General features: G+C 43.5%; 1 protein-coding gene across 4 annotated transcripts in view; it reads left to right on the top strand.

Moving 5' to 3' along the window:
• Positions 1–27424, top strand: part of LOC145416995 (calpain-A-like) — a 52932-nt gene that overhangs the window by 5564 nt on the left and 19944 nt on the right. For 3 of the 4 annotated variants that reach the window (XM_080285840.1, XM_080285841.1, XM_080285838.1), the window contains exons 2-7: positions 3752–3950; positions 21884–22066; positions 24590–24659; positions 24862–24979; positions 25641–25775; positions 26329–26497. In XM_080285840.1, the coding sequence (XP_080141966.1) occupies positions 3768–3950; positions 21884–22066; positions 24590–24659; positions 24862–24979; positions 25641–25775; positions 26329–26497 (858 nt within the window). In that variant the 5' untranslated portion in view covers positions 3752–3767. Of the gene's footprint in view, positions 1–3747; positions 3951–21883; positions 22067–24589; positions 24660–24861; positions 24980–25640; positions 25776–26328; positions 26498–27424 lie in introns of all 4 variants that reach the window. The other variant, XM_080285839.1, reaches the window with a different exon arrangement.

Raw genomic sequence — 27424 nt, 5'->3', positions numbered from 1 at the left:
CAATAACGGTACGCCTCTGCCAAGCCCAGCACACAGAATCACCATACATCCTCCATGACCACGCTGACCTAATTACTTCATCGTCCATATGACCTTGACCTCCAGCCCCTTGACCTTGTTGACCTAATCAGTTCCTCGTCCCTTCATATTGTACCACTGACAGAAGTCTGGTGGAAATCCGTCGAGGGGTTCAGGAGATACTGCGCTTACATCCATATGACCTTGACCTCCAACCCCTTGACCTTGCTGACCTAATCACTTCATAGTCCCTTCATACTGTATCACCGACAAAAGTTTGGTGGAAATCCGACAATGGGTTCAGGAGATATCGCGTCCACAAGAGTGTTACGCATGCATGGATCCACGCACACACGACAAAAACACTAAACACTTAATGCCTTCTCCATCACAGGTGGGCGGAGGCATAATAAATGAGAGAGAGAGAGAGAGATGACTGACAGACTTACGGGATTCTGTGGCTAAATTTAGACATTTCCATTTAGCCACAACTTTCAAATACATCTTGGACCTGCAGCAGGTACTTTTTATCCCGTTACCTTGAATTTCTCGGTTTCCTCAACAGATTTTTCTGTCGCAAGTCAAGATGAAATCGTTTCAGTCGTGATTTTTTACTTTAATTCTCGCGAAACACGCCTGTCTTCATATCGTATGTACGCATATTTATCGTCATTATCTGGTGTTATCTCACAACAATGTATACAGTGTGCATGGCGCCGCGGTCACTGAGTAAACTACGTATAATCCTTTCACTGCGTCAGGGCAGGTGGAGCGAGGTAAACCCATCTGATTATCAGCACTGATTGACGGCGGTCGCACCACAGCCTCGATATCTTAACTGAGAGGCATTGACGGGAAGCCAACACGTGGTGGCATTGTGCACCCTGGATGGAACAGCTGTGGCGTCCACCCAAGAGCCAAACTTTCACAAATTTTCCTGCGCTTCGCCGTGGGAAGGACTCCGATGAGGTACTGTCTATCACAAGGGGGCACCGAATACCAACACAGTGAATGTACTGTACTGTACCTGTAGGACGAACCCATAGCAGTTGCTTACCTGTGGTCGGCGGGTCTGTTCGGCCAAACATATGAGTTATGCAAAAACAGCAGTAACTGCGAGGGGGACTCTCCTAGGCCGAATAAACTACATTTCAATCAATCAAATGACAGTAAGACAATAAGTGAAATTGAAGGTGTTTGGGTTGTGTGTGTGTGTGTGTGTGTGTGTGTGTGTGTGTGTGTGTGTGTGTGTGCAAGGAAGGGCATATTTTCTAAGGAGGCACTTAAGTAAGCCTCACCTGGCCACTTGTCGCCTCACCTCCCACACCACACAGGCGCCTCAGTCTCAGGGCCACTCCTCCGCCCCAAATCGGTGCACTGAAAACCTGGCAGCTGAACACCACCACCATATAGCAACACTGTGACGGCCACTCCCCTACCCTGCCTTAGAGCATCACAGACCTGCCGTAACCCTGGACGACACCCACACATCAGCAAGAACAAGGTCAAAGTAAGCACTCGTCTTTCTCGTAGGCGCCACCTGATGTCATACCAAGAATAGCCACAGATTTTTCTCTGGCACATACTATACTCTATTTATTCTAACTTGGCCCAAATTTTCCTTTTGCATCTTATCTCACGTTTAAAAGAAAAGAAAAGAAAAAGAAAGGCTGTACATTTTTTTCACAGGATTTCTTTGTGGCTGTCATCACATTTTGTACTAATATAATCTTACAACTCAGCGTTCATGATGGAGAGAAGACAATTTTAGGCCGTTAGTGTGTGTAGTCGTTTCGGAACGTAAACCACGCGGATTCCAGGCTACGTTCCTGGAGTCCACCATCGTCCTTTTATGTGAGAGGGAGGGACCTGAGCAACGTGTGTACAGCCGGGCACTGGTTACATCAGTGCCACCGAAGGCGTCCCCCTCCACCACCTGGCAAACAGTGGTGTGTGTAAACAATCATTATTTTACTGTACAAGAGGCGCGGCTGTAAAATATGCTCACTGCTTCACTTTGATGTCCAACAGCGAGGCTTTTGGTAGCGGTGATGAGCCGTGAAATAAACTGTAGTCGGTTTGTTTTCACGTGACGGAACTGGGTTACCCCCACATCTTAAATACTATGGTATGCTGTGAAAACATGAAATTCGATAAACTGGTTTCGTGACAGGAATGAGTCTCCTAACTCACTGCTATGTTCGCTTTAACTAGACGTACAATTAGGCTGCTATTTCTTCGTCTTGAATGTTGAGCTGTAACAAGAAACTAACATTAGAATAGGGTGCTAGTGAGGCAAAAGCTCTTCGGGAAGGACGTTAGGCCCTAGCGTAATTAAATTATACCACTGAGCTTACGCGTATTACGCTGCGAAATGAAAATCTCCGCTACGTTATACTCGGCGAACTACAGTATAGTTACATCGACCCTCCATTCTGAGTATAACTCTACATTAACTCAGGTTCACAGGTTAATTTGTGGTTAAGTGAAAAGGCAAAGATGGAAGCTGTTTTTAAGCTCAGTTTACGAAGCTTGGTGTGAACAGGGACGATTTTTTTGTTTAGACCGTGATTGAACAGTCGGCATCAGAAGTCCTGTCGCCTCTCCTGCTTCTCTCCATGACATTGATAATGAGTGATAAAACCGCAGCAAACGATCCTGATGAAAGTGATCCATGGTCAGATAAAGTAATCAGTTGTCCCCACACTGATTTTCAAAGCCCAGGGAGAAGAAACAGGAGATGCGACAGGACTTTTGGTGCTGATTGTACGTTATTCAGTGCCGTGTCATCCTGGCTGGGAAGGGGTAAGTGACCTAAACGGTTCCGAACCAGTGTGCATGAATGGTTTGAGTACAGGCGAATTTTTGACCGTCACTGTACAGTACATTATTCAGCCTCGCCTCATCCATTCTGTTTCCGAGCAGTACACAAACAGCAACTGAAGCAGTTCCAAATCTTAGTGTATGACGGTTCGGTGGAGCAGGGACGAACTTTTGTCTATGAGTTTACCTTTTGCAGATCAAAATGAAAATTTACAAATGGCAATGGAAGTGGCAGAGGAGACGAACTTATAGCAGAAGGAATTAAAGGACCCAGAGCAGCCCCAAACTGCTGCATGAAGCTTTGTCAGCTGGGTAGGGACCAACAACTGACTGCGAGTGTTCCTTTTGCAGATCGACTGGAGAATTAAAATAAAGGTTACGGAGGTGTCAGCTGAGGGCCGAGTACATGATGGAAGGAGATTGATTGATGTAGTTCCGAACCTCAGTGTTAGGAGGGACGAACGTTTGACCGCGACTGTACTGTACATGATATAGATTGACAGGAGAATTGATAAACAACGACGGAAGTAGTTGGGGAGCCGAGTATATGCCGGAAAGAAATTCAGGGGCGCACCCAGGAATTTTCTAAGAGGGGGGGGGGGCGTAGTGAGGTGAGGTCAGGTAATCCGATAATTACAGGGAAGTCACATGGAGGTTTAGAGTCAGGGAGCTGCTGGCTCATGTGTTACTCTTTGTTTGTACTTGCCAGTTTTTCATGTTTTGTTGTTATCGAAATAAATATATATATAAATTTTTAAAGGACCCAGAGAGCTAAGGGGGGGGGGGCCGGGCCTGGCTCCCTCTCCGTGGGTGCGCCCCTGGAAAGAATCGTCCATGGTGAAGCAGTTGCGAACTTTAAAGCCATTGACCTCTGAACCCTCTGACCATGAGCTCATCTTTTTGCAGGCAGAAAGGAGAACTCAAACATGGCGGCGGAGGTGGTAGAGCAGCCGTTTATATGGAGGAAGGAGACGCGGGACCATCCAGACCACAAACACTGCCGCTGCTACAAGGACGTCACTGGGGACCACGGCAGACCGAAGCTACTGGATGGAGTCGAACCCGTGACGCTACAGAAATCTACCTACTACAGCCGCGTCTCAAGTGAGGTGAGTGTTCTTACCTAATTGTATTCTTACCTAATTGTATATTTACAGGAATGAGTCAAGCTTGTACTGTTCCGTGTCTTAAGCCATATTTATCGTACATATCCTTAAATTTGTGAATTGTTTTGGCACACACTATTTCATTCGGTAGTGCATTCCATTGATCAATTGCTCTGTTTGGGAAACTGAATTTCCTTACGTCTTTATCACCTCTCTTCTTATGCAGTTTTTTGCAGTGTCCTCTTGCTGATGCTTCTCCATATGTTAAGTAAACATTTATGTCTATTTTCTCCTTTCCTGATATGCACTTATATAGCATTATCATGTCACCTCTTTTCCTTCTCTCCTGTAGTGTTGGTAGATTCAGTTTATTTAGTCTTTCTTCGTAGCTGTGTGTGTGTGTGTGTGTGTGTGTGGACAGTGCCAAACCACACTACAGAATATACTTACTACATACGCGTCTCTTAAAGTTAGTTACTCCACTTCTCACAACAATGTATCAGTTCAGTATACAAATCTGTCAAGGAAGTTTCCCTCGCCTGAATAAAAAAAAAAAAAAAAAAAGTGGTGGGAGGCAGGGCAGCAGGATTTAAAAAATTTGAACCCCTTCCCTGCCCTAAATCTCTCCATGTAAATAAACACAATCTGTATAACAGTTCGTTGTTTATAAAGTGTTACAGTTCAACGCAGGGACGTGTTCAAAATTAAGATGTATGTAACGTCATGCCAAACGTCACTCCTGTTGACTGATTGACGGATGAACGTACGTGTGTGGGTGGAAAACAAATGCGGTGTATATCTGATGAGAAGGGTTAATACCACCGTGGCTGTGATGCGTAGGTATATGTTGTGTGGTGGTGGTGGTGGTTTGTTGTTAAATGTGGTGGTGGTGGTGGTTTGTTGTTAATGTGGTGGTGGTGGTTTGTTGTTAATGTGGTGGTGGTGGTTTGTTGTTAAATGTTGTGGTGGTGGTTTGTTGTTAAATGTGGTGGTGGTGGTTTGTTGTTAAATGTGGTGGTGGTGGTTTGTTGTTAAATGTTGTGGTGGTGGTTTGTTGTTAAATGTGGTGGTGGTGGTTTGTTGTTAAATGTGGTGGTGGTGGTTTGTTGTTGTTAAATGTGGTGGTGGTGGTTTGTTGTTGTTAAATGTGGTGGTGGTGGTTTGTTGTTGTTAAATGTGGTGGTGGTGGTGGTTTGTTGTTAATGTGGTGGTGGTGGTGGTGGTTTGTTGTTGTTAAATGTGGTGGTGGTGGTGGTTTGTTGTTAATGTGGTGGTGGTGGTTTGTTGTTAAATGTGGTGGTGGTGGAGGAGGGCTGTGTGCCAGTGTAGATCCGGACATTGCTGGTCTATGGAGTAGGGGGTCGTGTACCCAGCCTCACCAGGAAGTTGCTCTAGATCTTGGAAGCTGCTTTAGATCTACCCCCATGTTCAGTCGCCACTACACAAACCTGACTTGCATTTGTATCACCACCATGTCTTTTATTACTAGTTTACCATATTCTTACCACTGACAGTTTGGATACAGCTGGCCTATGCATCAAGGTCTATATTCCCGCCAGTTAACTCCTCCTAAGCGATGTATTTGGCTTATTACACCTTACGGCGCGTCCACACGAGTGCTCAAACAAGTGTTGGCAACGTGTAAGCAACACAGTAACAAACAGGCTGCAAACATGTTGGCAACAGCAGCGTCCACATCATGTTAGCAACATCATGATGAAGTCTCAGCTGCCTGGTATGGACACACTTATCCCATCACCTCTGCTGCCAGTGTTCCAAGCTGCACTGAAACATGTTTGCATACATCTGTCCAAATACTGATGCAGACATGTTCCCGAATATGTTGCCTGCCGTGTTGCCAACATATGTTCGAGTAAACGTGTGGAGTCTGTGGACGCCGACTTACTTGTGGTTCGTGGGGGCCCCTACCATCCACTCAGTCGATGTAGTGTTGCTCTTGGATACCAGCCTTTTCCTCTCTTCCTTCTTTTCATCCTTCCTCTTCTGTCTTTCTTTTCTTCATTCTTTCCTCTTCCTTCTGCCTGTGGGTGACTCTACACTGTGTGACAAGCCAAATGGTTTCCTGTACACGAGGAAATCATATACTACGCTGGGTGGTAACCATATAACCAAATCATGGCACCTGGTGGTTTAGTGGGTAATAAGGCCTTCCAGTCGGTTTGAGACGGTGCAGGTTTATATCCAAGGGATGGTTGGGGCTTATTGCTCACGTAATGCCACTCTGGGATGAGTGAGGCTGGTTACTCTCATCTTAAATGGCAGGACCAACTTGACTAGCCCCGGGCTCCTGCGCTCCTCAAGGATTAGATGGTGGATGGACTACACCTTACTGCCGTCTTCTTGTCTGAATCCCTCTAATATCGCTATATCCACATTAATGACGTACAGATGGATATCAACCAGCAATGGCCAAAAATAAATCGCTAAGGAAGAGGTGTTAGGGAGCTTCCGTAACTGACGAGAATGCCCTCACTACGAAATTTCACCAACGCAGCGACGAAATATTTAGCGCCTTTTACTTTAACATGGCCTAAAATGGATTGTCACGAAGTGGTCGGGAAAGAATGCAGAGTCGTAGCACTTTTTCCTGGTACTGGGCTACGTGAAATAAGCTGCAGGACAAAAATTTAGGCCAAGTTAAAGTGAAAGGAGTGTAGTAACCATGACGCCATATTTAGCGATAACAGCTACACAGCGATTATATTTCATGGTGTAGTTTTGAATGCCACAAACCGCCCTTTTTATTTTTATTTTTTATAATATAGGCTAAAATTGCCGTCTCTGCGTTCTGACTGCCTATTTGTAGCCAGAAATTGACGCTAGAATGTTGCTAGTCACGAAGAAGTGCTGTGGAAACGATGTAGAGCCGCAGTATTATCTTATTTCGCCAGTGAGCTGAGAATCTGGGTCAAGTGAGGTGAACGACTGGGAGCTACGAGAGAGAGAGAGAGAGAGAGAGAGAGGCATGAATTAAAGTAACATCTATGAGTGAATGTAACAGGTGAGAGAGAGAGAGCAGTTGTGGGCGTGGCACTATGACGTAACAGGTCTACGCACCTGTCTGTATACGCACACTGGCCTCCTTACCAGATACCGCCATACGCTGGACACCTGTATTCCATTTGGCGTAGAAGGCTTCGTAATTCCTTTTCCTTAACGATTTATTTTGCATATTACAACTCACTCTCCTTTTTTACGTTACCTCTGCAACATATATCGATTTTAAAACTCTATAACATACGAGAGAATGTTAAGGTGCAATAAACAGAATAATTCGCTAACGGGATGGTGTTACGAAGTCTCTCATGCACCTCAAATATGCCTGGATAATCACTTAAAGGCGATATAAATTTAAATATTTCACAAGAGAAAGGAAATTGATGTGGTTACGTAAAGAGCGGTTGATTTGATGCGCGCGGAGTGTTGCCATCTTGGAGAGCGTGGGACCAGCGGAGGAGGAGGGTGGGGGTGGGGTGGGAGTTGGTAGGGGTGGGGGTTGGCGTGGGTGTGGGTGAGGGTGGGAGGGGGATTTGAACTTCAGAAGGGATTTGAACCCCGTATGTGGGGATTAGGAATGAATGAAGGGAGTGTGGCAGTTGTGTGAGGGAGGGGAGAGGGATGATGCGGGAGAGGGCGGGGGAAAGGAGAGTTGAGAGAGAGAGAGAGTACAAATGAAAGCAAACAGCAGCAATCTAACCGTGCTGTCAAGACTATGATATCTAATACTATAAGATGATGCAGGAAGGGGAGGAGATGCGGGGGAGTGACTGGGCAGGGGAGTATGGAGAGGCAGAGCGAGGAGGAGGAGGGGGGATGGAGTAGATGGCGAGTGGAGGGGAGGGGAGAAGCTAGACAAACTCTGAGGAAGGGATGGGGGGGATAGAGGGGGGGGTTAGGGAGAGAGATGAAAGTGGATAGGAGACTGCTATGGTGGGGGACGTTGGGGAAGGATGGGGAGGGGAGGAGGTGTGCAGGCGCTATGGGTGTGGGGAGAGGACGGGGGTGGGGGAGGAAGAAAAGGGGGAGGAGGAGGGAAGGGTAGGAGGGAGAGAGCGCGGGTGAGCAGGGGTGTGGGTGGTTGGGGGAGGGAAGGGGAGGCGAGAAGCTAGGCAGACGCTTAGGGCGGGGTTACGGTTGGGAGGAGGGAGGGAATAGGAGGGGGAGGGAGTGTTGCGGTAGGGGAGGGGAGGCAAGGAGGTGGGGCTGGGGTTGTGGAGGGAGGGAGGGGGATAGGGTTGTGTACTATAATATTTCAACGTCTGTCACTTGTCTCTTTCCAAGCCTACAAGGAATATGAAGTACTGGAGGGAAGGAAGGAGGAAAGGGGAGGAGAGAGGGAGAGATGTAGGGAAGGAGAGGGAGGGAGGGATGTAGGGAAGGAGGGAGGGAGGGGCGGGGGTGGGTTACGTCGCTCCGGCCACACCCAGCACCAGGCAGTACTTTATTTTAGTCTGCCATTGACATCACATTCAAATTCAAATTCTCAAACCAATTTTTCTAACCATTACATGATTAAAAAAAATAAATACTGAACACACTAATGACCTTAACTGTATATCACAAAATAATGACTATTTTGAATTCTACTGTAGGCTGAGACATTTTAACACCTATTCTTATGCTATTTATTTTAGGGTACATCGCTCTCTCTCTCTCTCTCTCTGCGTAAACACCATACAAATAACACATACGCGAGAATAAACGGGTAAGGAAAAGGTGTTAGGGAGGCACGTTAACATGTAAATACGGACATATAAGACATACTAAATTATAAGACATACTAATATATAACAAACCGACGCCTATGTATTCGTTAGCTAGAGTTACCTACGTGCTGCTGGAGACAAACACAAGCATATACCGGCGGAAAGCACGAAAAAAAAAAAAAAAGCGTAATTCCTGCAAGAGAGACTGATGCGAATTATAAAGTATTCTAACTGCCTTTGAAAATTTCGTAATACATTTCCTTTAGAGATTTATTCTGCACATTGCACGTCACTCCTGTTTTGTTACTGATGCAAACTAATTCGATATTAACACGATAAAAAGTAGCTTAAAAGAGAATGTGCAACGAAGCCCATGCCACGCCTGTCACGTCAATATATTTTTTCCAAGAGCAAAAGTTATGTAGTACCTCAAAAGGTCTTACGACCTGCACCAAGGAATATGATCGTGCAATATCCTTTCTTTGTCATTCACGAAAAAAAAAAAAAAAATCGAGAGAGAGAGTACAGTAACCTCTGGGAAATGGTAGCATGACCTTCCGGTACGTCCCAGCGTATACCTAAGCTCATCGTTCACTGTCATAGCATTTATAGCAAACCATAGCAAACATATATGACAAATTCCGGAGCTCAGCAACAAAATACCCATCGCCTCAATCCATAATGGGGGCAACGTCAGGAAATTCAAATAATCGTTCGTGCATGGAGAGTTTGGCGCGGTTTCCCGATCCGGCTACGAGGCGAAAGTAAAAGAAAGCGAGTGTAAGCATTGCGTACTGGGCGCCGGCTCCCAAAATTCTTCGTTCACACAGGTGGAGGTCAGATTCACTCACAGTTTCTGGGGAAGAGCGGCGAGGGAGAACGGCCGGGCTTATGGCGCGCTGTCAGCCCGCTTCCAATTTTCCCGAAATCTTGGAAAATCGAATGTGGCGGATGAGCCCCACGGAGTATGTTTCGCTGTGCCTCCTTCCCTCCCTGAATACCGGACGCCTTACTGAACGCACCCGGCCTGAATGTTGAGTTATTCGAATTTTCTTTCCCCATAATTCCCGATATTTTTTGGAAATTAGATGTGTCACTGTGTTTCGTTGCGTATCCTTCCCTCCCTGAACGGACGCCTCACTGGACGCACCCGATTGTTTTTCACTGAGGTTATTCGAATTTTCTTTTGCCAAAACTCCCGATATCTACGCCCTTCCTCCCTCCCTGTGTAACGGACGCCTCTCGCAGTGCAATTTCTCTGCGTTTATTAAAAGTTCTATTCCTAAAATCCCCGACATTTTGGAAATCAGAATGTGCCACAGAGTTTCTCGGTAGTGGTTATTCCGTGCCTCCTTCCCTCCCTGAATAACCGACGCCTTCCTAAACGCACCCGCTGATGCCTCTTATTCAAATTTTCGTATTCAAAAAATCCCGACATCTTGGAAATACGAATGTACCACTGAATGTCGCAAGTGGCTTTAGCGATTTCGTAACTCCTCTTCCCGAGCGATTTATTCTCTACCCTACACCTCTGTCATCTTACATGTTATTAAATACAGACTGGGTTGATATTAAAACGATATAAATAACGTACAGACGAATGTTCACGCATTCTGTTAGGCATGATTCGTCGAGGAGGAGATGCTACGAATGTTTGCGTGTTTGTCTCTGCTAAATACGGGTGCCAATGCAAACAATAGGCACATTTTTTGCGTTTTTTTTTTTTTTTACCTCTCTCTCTCTCTCTCTCTCTCTCTCTCTCTCTCTCTCTCTCTAAATATTGGAGTCGAACGTGCAGCAGTATTTTGCACCTCGCGGGCTATTCCTTACCTATTGATTTTACGTATTACTGGCTCCCACACTCCTTTCACTTTAACTTGGCCCAGATTCTCGTCCTTTTCCTGCTTGCTTCTCGTATTCTTGGGGCAAAATAAGACTGTAACCACTCTTCATAATTTCATAGCACTTCTTCGTGACTAGCATCATATTCTAGTGTTATAATAATATGAACTCAGCATTCACGATGACAATTTTAGGCCAAGTGAAAGAGAGAGAGAGAGAGAGAGAGAGAGAGAGAGAGATAAACTCAATGCGTTAGGAGTAATTAAATGCTAGAGTTGTGCCGGCCGTGAGAGGGTTAGTATTGCATAGCCTAGTGCATACAGAGAGGTCAGCATCGCGTCATGTATAAATAAATGAATGAAGAAGTGATACAAATAAAATAAATAACGAAGAGGTGATGTAATAATAATAATAATAATAAAAATAATAGTAATAATAAAAGTATAAATAAATAACGGTGCTTATATAAATAAAAAATAACGATGAGGTGCTATAATAATAATAATAATAATAATAAAAGTATAAATAAATAACGGTGCTTAAATACATAAATAACGAAGAGGTGCTATAATAATAATAATAATAATAATAATAATAATAAAAGTATAAATAAATAACGGTGCTTAAATACATAAATAACGAAGAGGTGCTATAATAATAATAATAATAATAATAATAATAATAATAAAAGTATAAATAAATAACGGTGCTCATATAAATAAATAACGATGAGGTGCTATAATAATATTAATAATAATAATAATAATAATAATAATAAAAGTATAAATAAATAACGGTGCTTAAATATATAAATAACGAAGAGGTGGTACAATAACACTAATACTAATAATAATAATAATAAAAGTATAAATAAATAACGGTGCTTATATAAATAAATAACGATGAGGTGCTATAATAATAATAATAATAAATAATAATAATAATAAAAGTATAAATAAATAACGGTGCTTAAATATATAAATAACGAAGAGGTGGTACAATAATAATAATAACAATAATACTAATAATAATAACGAAGAGGTGCTATACCCCTTTTATTCAACTTGGCGTAAACATGTTGTCGTCTTTACTGCTGAGCTGTAACAATAGCTTAACACTAGAATATGGTGCTAGTCACGAAGAAGTGCTATGGAGAGCCGTAACAGGTCTTTCTCTGCCACTGAGCTACATGAAATAAACAGAAAAAGGAAGAAAATTTGAGCCAAGTTAAGATAAAAGAACCATAGGGAGGATTTTGGAAAGCTTCTTAACACTTGATCCTTGGCTATTTATTTTGCACATCACAACTGAACCCCTAAACTACCTCAAGGCGGGTACTAGGAAATGGGCGCCTTCTCGTGGTGGCACCGATATGGCCAGGCGGTAGTGCTGCCCGGATATACAAACCTCCCTCAGTCCCCTCCCTATCCCCTGAAAGGATGGTGGACTGCAGAAAAAAACTAACCAGCATTGCAGGCTGTTGGTTCGCGTTCAGATGAGACATTACTACTACTACTACAGCTGTCACCACCACCGCTACTACAACTACTACTACTGTCACCACCACCACCACCACCACTACTACTACTGCTACTACTACCACTACTACTACTACTCGTATTTAACCACCTAACATGACCTCCATCCATACAGAGTTAAATCTTGATAATACAGTGCGTTAGCCCCGCACACCAACGACTGTGTTCACCAGTCGTATATTTAAAAATGTGTCTTTAGTCACTTTGCTGCTGCTCCCTTGCAATCATTCCACCCCACACTATCCAGCGGCAGGTCAGTACGGCTCTACCACCTCTGTCTCGAAATCGCTGTCCTGTACTGAGGCTGGCTTCAATAGTGATGTGCCCGGAGAAAAATAGGATCTTAGGAAGGAGAAGAACAGGCAACACTTCATCCAGGCCACGTTCTAGCTCCTTACATGACACTTCTCTAATATTTAGTTAGATGTGGGTACAGGAGCAGTGCCACAGACCCCATCCCTCCTGAAGTCATGAGCAACTACAGTGTGAACGATCCTTGCCCCACTTGCTGCACTCTCTTGATAATTTTTCTACTTTTCTTTCTCGTTCCTCTCGTGCACCTCCCTCACTGGCAAATCCCTATGACAACGCACCAGTGTGTCTAAAATCCTGATGTCAAAGACGGGTCTCTCGCCTCGTGACCAGAAACAAGTGGCACTGATGTGCATCGTTGCATCACAGGATGTTACTGCTGCTGCACTCCGGGAAGATGGCTGGTTCACTGGTAACATCATGGCACACCTCATGCAGTATTTTTGCAATGGGGTCTCCTACGTCACTGTGTCTGATGGACACAAAGCTCCCCTCCTTGCAATTCATATGGTCTTTCCAGAATGGTGGGCCACAAGCACACTTGCTTGGCAGATTTCAAATGGCCATCCATGCCTCAAGGCACTTTTATTTAAGTCAAACCTTTTTGCAGACATTAAGGATGTCTCTTGTGCAGCTTCTCTATGGCGATCTTATGTGGCCTGCCGCAGCATTCTTTCCAGCTCCTCCTCCTGAGTCCCCTCTCTCTCCTAAGTGATGCTGTGTGCAATGGTATCAAGCTGATGTTTGTTTTCAGCGGTCGCCTCATCCAGTGCCACAATTTCACATCTTTAAGGCCGAGAAAGTCTGGTGAGTTTGTGCTGCTGGGGTGTAGGGTGTCCTGTGCTGATGATGGCCGGTCCTCCCAGCCGTGGTGATGCAGGCAAGGGATCCGTCGCCTTGGGTGTGGGAATATGGCTATCTGTCACTGACGCTGTTAATGCATTCTCACTGGCCTGTTAATTGCAGGGATTGCAGCACGACACTCACGCCAGGCACGGTTCTCATCAAGCACATCCACTGCTGCCTGACGACGCACGTGTAAGCACAGAGAGGTTCCATGTTAGCATGTCACCTGTATTACGATGCAGTGTGGGGTTCAGTTGTACGGGTAGCATCATCACCTGTAGTATGAAGCAGTGTGGGGTTCAGTTGTACGGGTAGCATGGTCACCTATGAAGCAGTGTGGGGTTCAGTTGTACGGGTAGCATGGTCACCTATGAAGCAGTGTGGGGTTCAGTTGTACGGGTAGCATGGTCACCTATGAAGCAGTGTGGGGTTCAGTTGTACGGGTAGCATGGTCACCTATGAAGCAGTGTGGGGTTCAGTTGTACGGGTAGCATGGTCACCTATGAAGCAGTGTGGGGTTCAGTTGTACGGGTAGCATGGTAACCTGTTTTACGAATTTCTCCCATCCCTTCACCTTGTTCTCTCTCTCTCTCTCTCTCTCTCTCTCTCTCTCTGGGGGGCGCGGTAGCACAGTGGTAGCGCGCTGAGCTTGTGATCGGGAGGTCGCAAGTTCGAGCTTCGCCCGGGCTACCGTTGCTGGGAGGGGTAGCGTCCTCCTGTAACCCAGCGGGGCTATATGGCCTTAGTTGCCTAGCTCGGGGAATTCATTTCTCCATTTCTCTCTCTCTCTCTCTCTCTCTCGTCAATACTGCATCGTGGTGTCTTGCGTCACTTTTCGTCCACTTCGCTGCCTCCCACCCGTCGCCTACCCTCCGATGTCTTTGTGGTTTTGCGATTATCACGGATTTACCCGTATTTGGGAAGCATCCTATTTCCGGACCTCTACTTCCCACACCTGTTCTTGGGCCGGTATCCCCGTCGATTAAGAGAGGTCCCTAACACCTCTTCCGTAGCGATTTATTTTGTTTATTACACCTTACTGTCCTCCTCTAGGTTACATAAATCATTCAAACACTGCCATACTCTTCATAAATAACGTACAGAATGATGTTAACCAGCCTATCCAAAAAATAAATCGCTTAAGGAGAGGTGTTAGGGAGCTTCCTTACCCAACGTGAATATTGTTACCTGTAATCTTGTCCTCGCGGTTAGGAAAATTACTAACACCTCTTCCTTAGCGGTTTATTCCTGATGCTGTTCCGTTACTATATTGTTGTGTGTTATTAATGCACGGTATGTCGATATTAATAAGGTAACAGAAGAAAAAAAAGGAGGATGTTAATGGGTAGTTTGCAAAATAAATCGTTACCGAAGAGATGCTAAGAAGAGAGAGAGAGAGAGAGAGAGAGAGAGAGAGAGAGAGAGAGAGAGAGAGAGAGAGAGAGAGAGAATGTTAATGGTTTGCAAAATAATTAAGGACGAGGTGCTATGAAGGTATAAGGAAAAAAAAGAGGATATTGGGTAGTTTGCAAAATAAATCGTTAAGAGATCTTAACGAGATATATAAAAAAATTAATAGATATTTGCAAAGTAAATCGTTAATATAAGAAAAAAAGTGGATGTCAATGGGTAGTTTGCAAAATGAATCGCTAAGGAATTGGTGCTAAGGGGATATAAGAGAAAAAAAATATGATGTTAATAGTTTGCAGAGTAAATCGTGGAGGAAGATCCGCCAAGGAGATATAGGAAACAAAAAGAGGATGTTAATGGGTAGTCTACAAAATAAATCAATAAGGAAGAGGTGGTAAGAAAATTATAAGGAAAAAAAAAAATAATTCGTAGTTTGCAAAATAAATCGCTAAGGAAGAGGTGGTGAGATAATTATAAGAAAAAAAAAGGGGGGGGGGGATGTTAATGGGTACTTTGCAAAATAAATCGCTAAGGAAGAGGTGGTAAGATAATTATATATATAAAAAAAGAGGATGTTAATGGCTAGTCTGCAAAATAAATCGTTAAGGAAGAGGTGGTAAGATAATTATAAGAAAAAAAAATTAATGGATAGTCTGGAAAATAAATCGTTAAGAAAGAGGTGCTAAGGAGATAATTATGAGCCAAAAAAAAAAAAAAAAGTTAATGGGTAGTTTGCAAAATAAATCGCTAAGGAAGAGGTGCTAGGGAACTTCTTTACCCGAGGAGAATACGAACTTCCTTCACTGTACCGATATCCCCAGGACCCACCTATGGGTCCTGGATATCCCCACCGCCACAGCCACCGCGTCACCTTTAGGATTCTTTCTCCCTGCTCAGCACCTTTTTAGTTCATATACAGGGGTGAGGGGTGATGTTCTGTACATACGGGCAAAGGTGGATATTTGATCGTAGGAGTTCAGTGATAATAATAATAATAATAATAATAATAATGAGTAATAATAGTAATAATAATAACAGTAATAATAATAATCTATCTATCTATCTATCTATAGCCCGACGCCCTAATCCCGCAAAGGGTGGCCGCAGACAAAACGCCTCCAAGTCACTCTGTCACCCACCATTTGACTCCCCTCCCCCCAACTCACCCCCCCCTCCCTCATATACCTCTCAACTCCATCCCTCCACCTCATCCTCGGTCTACCCCTCCCTCTCCCTCCCTCCACCTCACCTACATACACCCTCTTAGTCAGTCTTTCATTCTCCATTCTCTCCACATGTCCAAACCACCTCAGTGTATTTCTCCTAATCTTTTCAACCACATCCACATCTACCCCACAACGTTCCTTCACTTCTTCATTCGTCAACCTGTCCCTCCACGTCACTCCACATGCTCCTCTCAAGTAACTCATTTCCACTGCTCTCACTCTTGACTTGTTCCCCTCTTGCAAGGTCCACGCCTCGCTTCCATGCGTCAGGGTAGGGATCACAATACCATCATGCAGTGACTTCTTAACTTCCATACTCACCTCCCTATTTCTCATCACTGCTTTCAGTGTACCAACAACCTTTCTTCCCTGCTGTACCCTTTCACGTACTTCATCCCCCAAAGTTCCATCCTTACTCATCACACTACCCAAGTACTTGAATGCACTCACATTCTCCATATCCTCACCATCCAACCTCACTGCACACTCTGTGACTTCATTCCTCTCAAACACCATAACTTTACTTTTGTTTACTTTAACTTTAAGCTTCCTCCTCCAACACACTGTCCCAAATTCATTCACCAAACCTTGCAACTCCCATTCATCTTCACTCAACAATACTGTATCATCAGCAAACAGCAACACCGGAAGCTTCCAAATCTCACCCTCATTCATTAGGGCCAGCCCCACATCCACTGCCCTACCTTGCACCTCCTTTACAACCCCATCCATATATATATTAAACAGCCATGGAGACATCACACACCCCTGTTTCAGTCCCACATTGAGATCAAAGAACTCACTCAGCTCACCATCCACTCGCACCGTAGCCCTAGCTCCCTCGTACATACTCTTCACAGCACTCAACAATTTCCCCTCCACTCCATATATTCTTAATACCTTCCACATACCTTGCCTATCTATTCTGTCATAAGCTTTCTCCAAGTCCATGAAGGCAGCATACACTTTCCTTCCCTTCTCTAGATACTTCTCCACTAAACATCTTAGAACAAATATCTGATCTACACACCCTTTTCCCTTCCTAAATCCCCTTGTTCTTCTCCAACTAGCTCCTCTGTCATATGCCTAACCCTATCAATGAGTATTCTACCATATATTTTACCAGTCACACTAAGAAGGCAAATACCCCTATGGTTACCACATACTTCTCTCTCCCCTTTTCCTTTGTACAGAGGAACAATTATACCTGATTTCCAGTCCTCTGGAACCCTTCCCTCTTCCCAAGCCAATCTACACAACTTCCATATCCACTCCACAACAATCTCACCCCCATACCTAAGCATTTCACCACACACTCCATCAATTCCTGGGGCCTTTCCCAGCTTAATCTTCTTCATCGCTTCCACTACTTCCGACCTACTGATCTCTTCCTCCCTCCTATCATCTTTTCTTCTCCCAGCCATTCCCCAACCACTTATACTCACCCTGCTCTCACTCTCTACATTCAACAAATCCTCAAAGTGCTCCTTCCATCTCCTCAATTTCTCTCTCTTCTCCACCAACAATCTATTATTCCTATCTTTCACTCCCCTACTATTTCCCCTTTCACACTGCCTTACTTTCTTTACCTCCTTCCAAAACAATTTCTCCCTCCATTTCACACTCAGATTCCTCCCAAATTCTTCATCCACTTTCTTCTTACTCTCCTTCACCAGTCTCTTAACCTCCCTTCTCCTGTTCACATATACCTCTCTCTTCTCTCTCTCATCTTCTCCCCTACCTCTACTCGCCAACCATTCACCATATGCCTTCTTCTTTTGTTCCACAGCTCGTTTCACCTCATCATTCCACCATGCTGTCCCTTGCACACCCTTGCATCTCCTCCTCACTCCACAAACCGCCTCACACGCTGCGCTTATCTCTTCCGTGAATATCTTACATACGTCTTCCACCCCTTCCATCTGCTCTAGCTCATACCTTCCCAATCTTTCTTCCACTATGCTCTTATACTGTCCTTTTCTCACTATCTTGCAATTTCTCCACTCTTCTCACAGGAGCTGCTTCCTCCTGTCTTCCCCTTCGTCTCCTCAACCACTTTCTTTGCAGCTCTACCTTGGCCATCACTAAGTGATGGTCCGAGACTCCATTCCCCCACCCTCTCCACACCTTTGCATCCAACACTTGTCTTCTCATTCGCTCATCCACACACACGTAGTCTATCATTGCCTTTCGTTCAACAAGTTCACCATCCATCCTCCTCATTACTCTCCATGTATACCGGTGGATCATCTTATGACGAAAGTAGGTGTTGGCTATTGCCAACCCCTTACCAGCACAGATGTCCACCAAAGCACTACCATTCCCATCTAATTCAGCTGGCACACCCCACTGACCAACCACTCCATCCACTCGTACATTCCCAACTTTGCCATTCATGTCTCCAATCAACAGCACTCTTTCGCTCCTCTCAAACTTATCCATACATGCTTCTACTCTCGCCCAAAACTCATCTTTCACTCTTGCCACTCGATCCTCTGTTGGAGCATACACACATACAATCGCCCATGCTTGTATAATAATAATAACTAACAGTAATGATAACTGCCGCCGCTGCCACCACCACCACCACCACACTACTACTACTACTACTATTACTATTACTTATTGCACATTATAACCGAATATTCTCTAGTATATAACAGAATTTTCTTAATCGGCATAAAACAATCTTGTAGAGAGAGAGAGAGAGAGAGAGAGAGACGCTTTATCCATAGACCTATCTTCCCATCTACCAAACTACCTACCTGTATATCTGTCCATCTCTCAGCCTACCTACCAACCTACCTATCTATCCATGTGTCTATCTACGTACCCATCAACTACCCACCAACCTACCTTTCTGTCCATTTATGTCTACCTACCTACCTACTTACGTCTGCCAACCTACCTACCAATACCTGCCTAGCCATCTAAATAACTCTTTCAAGCATGTACCAAAAAATGTCACCAGGTTTCCAAGAAGTTATAGACTGAAACGGCCATAGTACCATACATAAGATTATCGTGCAATGAATACATAAGTTTATAATGACAAAGGTACAATTCCAGGGTGAGGTGTTAGGAAGTTTTATATACCACTGAAATGTACCTTTACTGTATACTCTTCACTCTGCGTAAAATTGTCATCTCTCCATCTTGAATCCTAAATTATGAGATTAACACTAGAATAAGGTGCCAGTCACGAACAAGTGCTAGGGAAACGATGTACAGCCGTAGACTTTTTTCTCCCAGTCAGTTAACTGAAGTGTGCAACAGAATGACGAAAATTTAGGCCAAGTTAAGTTGAAGCAGGTGACGGAAATAAGACCTTGACATTCTTCATACTTGATTTGCAGAGATTAGATGGTGTAAATTAATGCCTTTCGCCCACACGAATCGTTTAGTGGCAGTTTTTGTTACGTCCCACAACCATGTATTGCAACCATGTAAGCACTGATAGAGTCTTATATGTTTTATCATTATAAGACCACGGTACATATTACAGCGGTAGTTAACTAAGGCTGTGCTCTTCGGTTATGGAAGCTCCTTGACACCTTTTCCTAAACTGATTATTTTGCTTTCTGCATCTTACTGCCCTATTCTGAGTTACATAGATCCTTCAACCATCGCCATACTCTGCATGAATAATGTACAAAAGGATACTAACCAGCCATATCCAAAAATAAACCGCTCAGGAAGGGGTGTTAGAGAGTTTCCTTAACTGACGAGAATACAAGCCTTAGAAAGATCATACATGTTTTATCACTACATTTATCGAACACGTACTTGTTAGATGTAATCGACCTGCATGCCAAATGACACACTGCAGACAGCAACGTAGTTCCACAAGGCTCTGGCCTCGACAACTGGCTACAGACATTCATATATTTACCACATAATAAAACACACAATTTATCTGATGCAGGTTCAGATTTTATCATCACTAATATCTACGTATGTGCACTTCCGGAATTTTGCTACACACCATATTTGACGATCAAGACGTGCGTGACTTATGAAGCAGGAGTTTGTGCAGCTTCTTCACCACTAGCAATATGTATTTACTGTGTTCATGTAACATTCATAATTAAGAGAAATGGTGCAAAAGTGAGAATATACTAGCAGTTGATGGGTAAACAGCTGATTTAAAGTTAAACTTCGTGAAACTGTTTGTCAGTAAAGCCATAAACGTCACGAGTTAGTGCCTGTTAATATAATGTATTGAAATGGACCAAACACGCATATATACGTGTGGGAGATGTTAGAGTAATAAGTGACAAACTAAAGTAACAAATTGGGTGGAGGAAAGGCGGGGAGAGAGATAAAAGGAAGGATGCGAAGAATAGGGATGGAGGGGAAGGGTGACGGTGGGCATGGAGCAGAGGGGAGGGGAGGGTGAATAAAGGAATGAATTCCCCGAGGTAGACCTTGATCTTGATAGAACATAGCCCTGCTAGGTGACGGGAGAGCGCTACCTCTCCCAGCAAGGCAGCTACCGGGACGCAGCGCGAACTCTCGACCCTTTGTTCTCAAGTCAGGCGCACTACTACTGAGCCACCTGCCCCAAGAGGAGAGTGAAAAGGTGTGAAAGTTCAAGGAAGGGAAGGTGTTTACATTGCTCGGGATAGAGCAGGGTCGTTACAGAGAAAGAATAGTCAAAAGACGATTCTTGTGGCTGTAGCACCAATTATATTTTAGGTTTGTGTATTTATGTACAGCATTTATACTGTTACTTGGATGGGTGACCGCCTGGGAACACCAGATGCTGTTGGCATCCCTACGTCAAGTGGGGTTGGTGGAGGATTAGTGCCCCTCCCTGTAAAACAATTAACTCTAAGCCCTTGGCCACCCTATTTGGGATACATGGCGTCTGGCAATGGACGGATGGATGGATTTATACTGTACATAATATTCCGAGTTATCATGATGCTTCTATCGTTCTTTGATCAAATCTATTAGTATACTTGTTTGTACTAACAAATATGAATGACCAGCCCGTGCCTGCCTCACTTCTGTAAAAGGATGTATTACCTGTCGAAAGTCTCAGCAGAGTACAGTGGTAACTGGATAATGGAATCCACACTGCATGTGGTCAGTAATTACAGATTCGCAGAGGAAGGATGTAGAAATAACGAGAGTTTAATTTGATAATAAGAAATTGGATGCTTTAATGTCCAGCTTCCCTTTTCCAGATTCTGTATTGGTCTATTCCTTCTTGCATGTTTATAATTTGCAGGTATTTTCTTGATTCAGAGTTGTTATTTTTTCCCCTTTTCCTAGGAAGAGTGCCTGCTGTAGACTGTTTTATGCAGTGCCAGTGTTGAATATTTTGATATGCAGTGTGATGGTGATATTTGTATTGAGAAATGATATCTCCTGTTAACCATAATTATGAAATTGGCTACCATTAATAAACCCTATAAGTATGAGAAGCTTTTCCCAATCTGAATAAAACTGACTGATAGTAGCAGAAATAAACTCAAAAGAATGTCACTTGAGTTTAAGGGGTTGATTGAGAGAAGACCGCTTCTGTCCATGCCATTACATCAGTTGCCCTTTATATAGTTTTTCTGCTTTAAAGTCCACAGAAAATTAAAGAAAAATTACCTACTACTGATCCAGTGCTGCCTATGAAGTTGATTTGACATTTGGCCATATGGAGAGGCTGGAGAATGAGGCTGACCAGAAGAGTGTATGTGAGTGGTGGAAGGTGGGAAGGGGAGACTGAGGATGAGATGGTGGGATGAAGTGGAGATACTGTATATGAGAAAGGGGGGTTTGAGTTAGAGGGAGGGCAGCCAAATAACAGAGGACAATAGCCTATGGCATTGAAGGAATTTGTTTGTGGCTACCACTTACAGGATGATGGTGTCTGGCAATAGATTGAGGGATAGAACTGCAAGGATAAATTCTCAACACTCTGGATCATACCCAAATATAACATGGAATTACTGTACAGTATAAGAAGACCTCTTAAGACAAATGATAATATGACCCAAGAACATATTAAAATTATGTCTTATCTTTGCCCACAGTACAACCAGCAGAAGCGTGTGGTGCGAGAGGGACGTAGGATAGTCAAGAAAGGGTTCAGAATACTGCGTCAGGAGTGTCTTGCTGCCAATCGATTGTACCAGGACCCAGAGTTCCCGCCCAATAACTATTCTATCAACTTCAGTGGAGTTACCCGCAGGACATACGTTTGGAAAAGACCTCATGTAAGTCTTGACTGGGTACCTTTTGGAGATGTACTCTCTTTAGAACTATTTTCCTCTTCTTACTACAGACATTCTTCATTTAAAGTTGTATTACCTAAAGCATCAGATGAACTGACCTGTATCTTGGCTCAAAAATTTTTGTGGTTCACATTAAAGGTGTGGTGAAGCCATAATCATTCTTCACCCCCAACAGCATGTCTCAAACTTGTTTAACTTAAAGTAACCTACACAAATATCAAATTTTTCTCACAGGAGAAAAGAAGGCCTCTGGGAATGGAAAAAGGGTGGTAACGGAGAGGAATATTTAGCTGCCAAGCATGGAACCAGAAAGGAGATATACAGAACAAAATCTGAGTCTCACAGATTTTTATTAAATATTACCAAAAGGGAGAGTATGGTATTTAAGGTGGCAAATCAGGTGACGAGGGAACACAGGGATATCACAGATGACCAATATGTGAAGAATGATGAAGGAAAACTAGTGGTGGGCAGTGCAGATATTACAGATGCCTGGAGAATGCATTATAAATGGTTGCTGAACAAGGAGTTTGACAGGAACAGGGAAGGTTTGGAGACAGCATAGCATATCCAGCATTTGGCCCTTGGCCTTTGATTGATGCTGCTACTATGAGTAGGGCACTATACTCCGTTTTTTTTATCGAGGCGAAGATGCACTTGACAGATTGGTGATTATTGGCTGAATGCAACATTACTTCTTAATCTAGCGTTATTAACTGACAACAAATATCTGAGAGGGAAATTTGAGTTACTAAATATTTTTTGGAAATGTTGCATTCAGCCAGTCATTATCAACCTGTCAAGTGCATCTTCGCCTCAATAAACAAAACGGAGTATAGACAGGATGCAGTGGGGTAAGGTGGCATGTGTGTCCAGGCTGACTGCTGAAATGCTGAAGGCCTCAGGTGACATTGGAGTGGGTTTAGTTACTAATCTGACAAATCCAATTATATGTGAGTGTGTTGTCCAAGATGACTGTCTGAAGAGTGTAACTGTAAATGTGTGTAAAGGGAAGGGTGATGCCCTGGAAAGAGAAAATTTTAGAGGCATAAAACTTTTGGACCATACAATGAAGGTAATGGAGAGAGTCCCAGAAGGTATGATAAAAGGAAAGAGTGAATAGTGATGAGATGCAGTTTGGGCTTATGCCAGGCAAAGAGACCACTGATGCCATATTCATTGTTCGACAGCTTCAGGAAAAGTACTGTATATCAGAAAGAAAAGGGATCTGTACTTTGTTTTTGTTGATTTGGAGAAGACCTTTGACGGAATCCCTGGGAAGTGGTGGAGTGGGCAGTGAGAAAGCTTGGGATCAGGGAATGACTGGCCTAGAGTGGTTATGGCTATATATGTGGGTGCTGACATCCATGTGAGAATGAATGGAAATTTGAGTGATGAGTTTTCTATGAATGTTGGCATGCATCAGGCATCAGTCTTGAGCTCCCTACTGTTTGTCATGGTGCTTTAAGCTCGCACGTGAATTCAGAAATGGACTCCCATGGGAGATGTATCATGATGACTTGGTGTTGATCACAGAAAATAAAAGGAGACGAAAGCAAGATTAAGGAAATGGAATGGTGCACGAGGGTTTGAAAGTAAATGTGAATAAAATAAAAGTAATGATATGTAGGCTTGGTGGCAGTATTGTCAGAGCTGAAGGAGTGTGGACATGAGCCATTTTCCACAAGGATGTGGGAAGTAACTCCATCTCACGCAGTGTTTGTGATAAGTGGGTGCAAAGGAAGGCTGCGAAATAATGCTGATTTGGGAGTGCTGTGTGTCTGGGAGACGAGCATGTAGAGAGTGTCAGGCATGAGAGAGTTGATCTTGCTGAGTCTCTTGAGTGTGTGGAGAAGTTTTGTTTTTTGGAGGGCATATTATGTGCTGGAGATGGGGCTACAGCTACCTCTATGGCTAGGGTAAGGAGTGATTGGAGGAAGTTCACAGAGCTGTTGCCTCTCCTAACATTGAGAAGGCTCTTCCTCCATGCTAAGGGATTCTTGTATGCAGCATGTGTTAGGAGTGTCATGTTTTACAATAGTGAAACCTGGGCAGTACAGGAAGAGGCTCAGATGTATAGAAATGATAATGATTAGATGGATGTGTAGTGCATCTTTCAATGCGAGGCCTGTGGGGGTTAGGATTGCAACTGGAGAGATGAGAGGAAGGATGAGACTTGAATGTACTGGTGTTTTTATAAGGAGTGGTAGATTGAGAAGGTGTGGGCGTGGTGAGAGAATAGAAGACAACAGTTTGGTGTGGAGGTTAAGAGATGTGAATGTCAGAGGTAGGGTTGCAAAAGGCAGACCAAAAAAGACCTGAGATGAGGTCATAGTGTGTGACCTCAGGGATAAAGAACTGAACAGGGAGGCTGCCAGAGATCAAGCAGTGTGGAGAGCTGCCAGTAGGTAACCAAGGCTGATGCATGCAAGCATGTTGGAGCCTTTAAAAATATGACAACAGTACAACTAGCGACTAAAACTAATGGGATCTTTATCTTCGCAGGAGATTGTACAAGACCCGTGCTTCTTCGTCGATGGAGCTACAAGGTTTGACATCCAACAGGGTGAGCTTGGTAAGTACCTCATTTGCTACATGCTTTCATAAACACCAACATCATGTTTATTTACCATCAAGATTAGCCATTTAATTTAACCCTTCACTGTCAAATGTCTTCCGTCTACAGCACATTAGTTTGATATTTATGTATATATGATGTCTATGCATTTTTTTTTTTTTTTTTTTTTTTTTTGAGCACTTATGTTTCACCACCACAGGAGACTGCTGGCTACTGGCTGCTGTTGCCAACCTAACACTTCACCCACAGAGGTTTCACAGTGTGGTGCCACGTGACCAGAGCTTCAAACACCTATATGCCGGCATATTTCATTTCAGGTAAACACCACTAACTCTGTGATGCATCATATCCATTTATTAGACATGGATCTACATAAGTACAATACATGAATTACACTGGCTTCATCCAGACTACATGTTTATTTTACTCCTCTGAAGGATACCTCTACCATTGAACAAGTGTAATGGCTGTGATGCAGAGAGCTCATTTGCATTAAATCATTTAAGTACCAACAAATGTTTACTGTTGGAGGCTCAGGGGTACTTGGTGATTAAAATTATCTGGCAGTAGTCATAATATCATGGTTTCAAATGTGTATTTGGAATGTTGCCAGTAATATGAAAATAAAATAGATAAGCCATTTTTGGAACAGGAGTTCATGAAAATGGACTTGACCATATTGAAACTAAAGCCTCCAGTATAATCTGAAGGTTGTCACTTCCTTTACTATACACTGTGGTGCATATTTTACTGAAGTCTGTAGATATTAAATATATTTCCCCTTTTTTATATTTCTGTATGACAGTATGAACAATACTCATGTATAACCTAAGAGTTTTAATACTTTTGTACTTCTCATGCCTCATTTCTAGATCCTACCTCCCCCTACAGCTTTGCTAGGAATTATGATGAAGATGATGATCATAATATTAATGATAAGTAATGAGCTGTAAGCACTAATTCTTCTCACTTCCACAGATTCTGGCAGTATGGCACATGGCAGGACATAGTGATAGATGATATGTTACCGACCTACAATGGACGCCTCATCTTCATGCACTCAAAAACAAAGAATGAGTTTTGGTGTGCACTCTTGGAAAAGGCGTATGCAAAGTAAGCTGCAATTGTGTGCTTCTGCCAGTATTCTGCAACAATACTTTAAACTGATGATTTAGTTTTTATTTGAATTAGGCTGCCACCAAATTAGTCAAGTTCTACTGAAGAGATGGATTTGAAATGCTTAAGCTAATTAATGGTGCTGGAGAGAGATGCCTTCACACAATGGTGTAATACAGGCAGGTGGCTCCATAGCCTGTTTAAACAAACATCCTCATCCCCTGAAAGGAGGATGGTGACCTGGAAGCCAAGGACAGCTTCAGCCTGCATTCCACCAGGTTCATGTTCTGATAAGCCTGAGGCCACAACAGAAATAAAGGAGAACACAGTGATGAGAATTACTGGTACTACTTCCGTGAGTACAATCGACATGACTGGCAGTGTGGTGATGATGATGATGATATGTTTATGTTGATGGGCATGCTGTTCATTGGTCCTCTCTCCATTACATTTTTCATTTTTCGTGCTTTCTGGACCCTATCTTACCACATTTTGGGGTTTTAAAAAAGTTATTACTGCTCATAGAATTGCTGTTTTCTACTGTTTTCAGGATGTATGGTGGGTATGAGGCCCTGCGTGGCGGCAACATCAATGAGAGTATGGTTGACATGACTGGTGGTGTGGTGGAAATGATTGACCTTCGTGCTCCACCACCCAACCTCTTCAACATCTTACAGAAAGCCAGTCTCAGAGGGTCACTGATAGGATGTGCTATTGAGGTTTGTACAATATACTGTACACATACACATATACGCAAATACATATATATATATAAATACATATGTATATAAATACATACATACATACATGTTTGTCTGCCATTTCTATGTATCTATAACCAGACACCTTAATCTCAGAGGGAGGTCATGGAGTATCCCTGCATGTCACAAGTAAGATTTTTTTTTTCCCCATGTGGAAATTTCCACACACAGCATCTCTTTATCTCAATATAATAATGATAATTTATAACTTGATGTGGTAGGTGGGGGCGCTCACCATCCACTCACTCGATGTAGTGCTGCTCTCGGGTGTCTGCCCTTTCCTCTCCTCCATCCGTCTTTCCTTCCATCCTCTTCTTTCTTTCTCTTCTTCATTCTTCCTCGTCCTTCTGCCTACGGGTGACTTTACACTCCCTCTTCTGTCTTTTGTTCCTTCATCCTTTCCTCTTCCTTCTGCCTGTGGGTGACTCTACACTGAGTGACAAGCCAAATGGTTTCCTGTACAACAGGAAACCATTTACAATGCTGGATGGTAACCATATAACCAAATTATGGCACCTGGTGGTTTAGTGGGTAATTACGGAGCTCCAGTTGGATTCAACCGGTGAAGGTTTATATCCAAGGGATGGTTTGGGTTTATTGCTCACATACTGCCACTCAGGGTTGAGTGAGGCTGGTCACTTTCATCTTAAATGTCAGGACCAACTTGCCTAGCCCCAGGCTCCTATGCTCCTCATGGGGCAATGTAGGATTGGATGATGATGATGATGCCTTAAGCCTGAAAGAAGTGTCCATAAGCAAATCACCCACTTCATCCTGTCCTTTGCCATCAAACTTCCCTTTCTCCAACTTATGCTACATTTACTCAAACACCTCTACCCCATCCCACCACCTCACCCCAAGTCTCCCCATCTCTCCCCCTCCATC

This window comes from Coenobita brevimanus, chromosome 108 (assembly GCF_032717465.1).
Source record: "Coenobita brevimanus isolate Jiangsu-jjx chromosome 108, ASM3271746v2, whole genome shotgun sequence".
Classification (NCBI taxonomy): Eukaryota; Metazoa; Arthropoda; class Malacostraca; order Decapoda; family Coenobitidae; genus Coenobita; species Coenobita brevimanus.
Note: the sequence above shows the minus strand (reverse complement) of the source record. Positions and strands in the feature narration are given on the sequence as shown.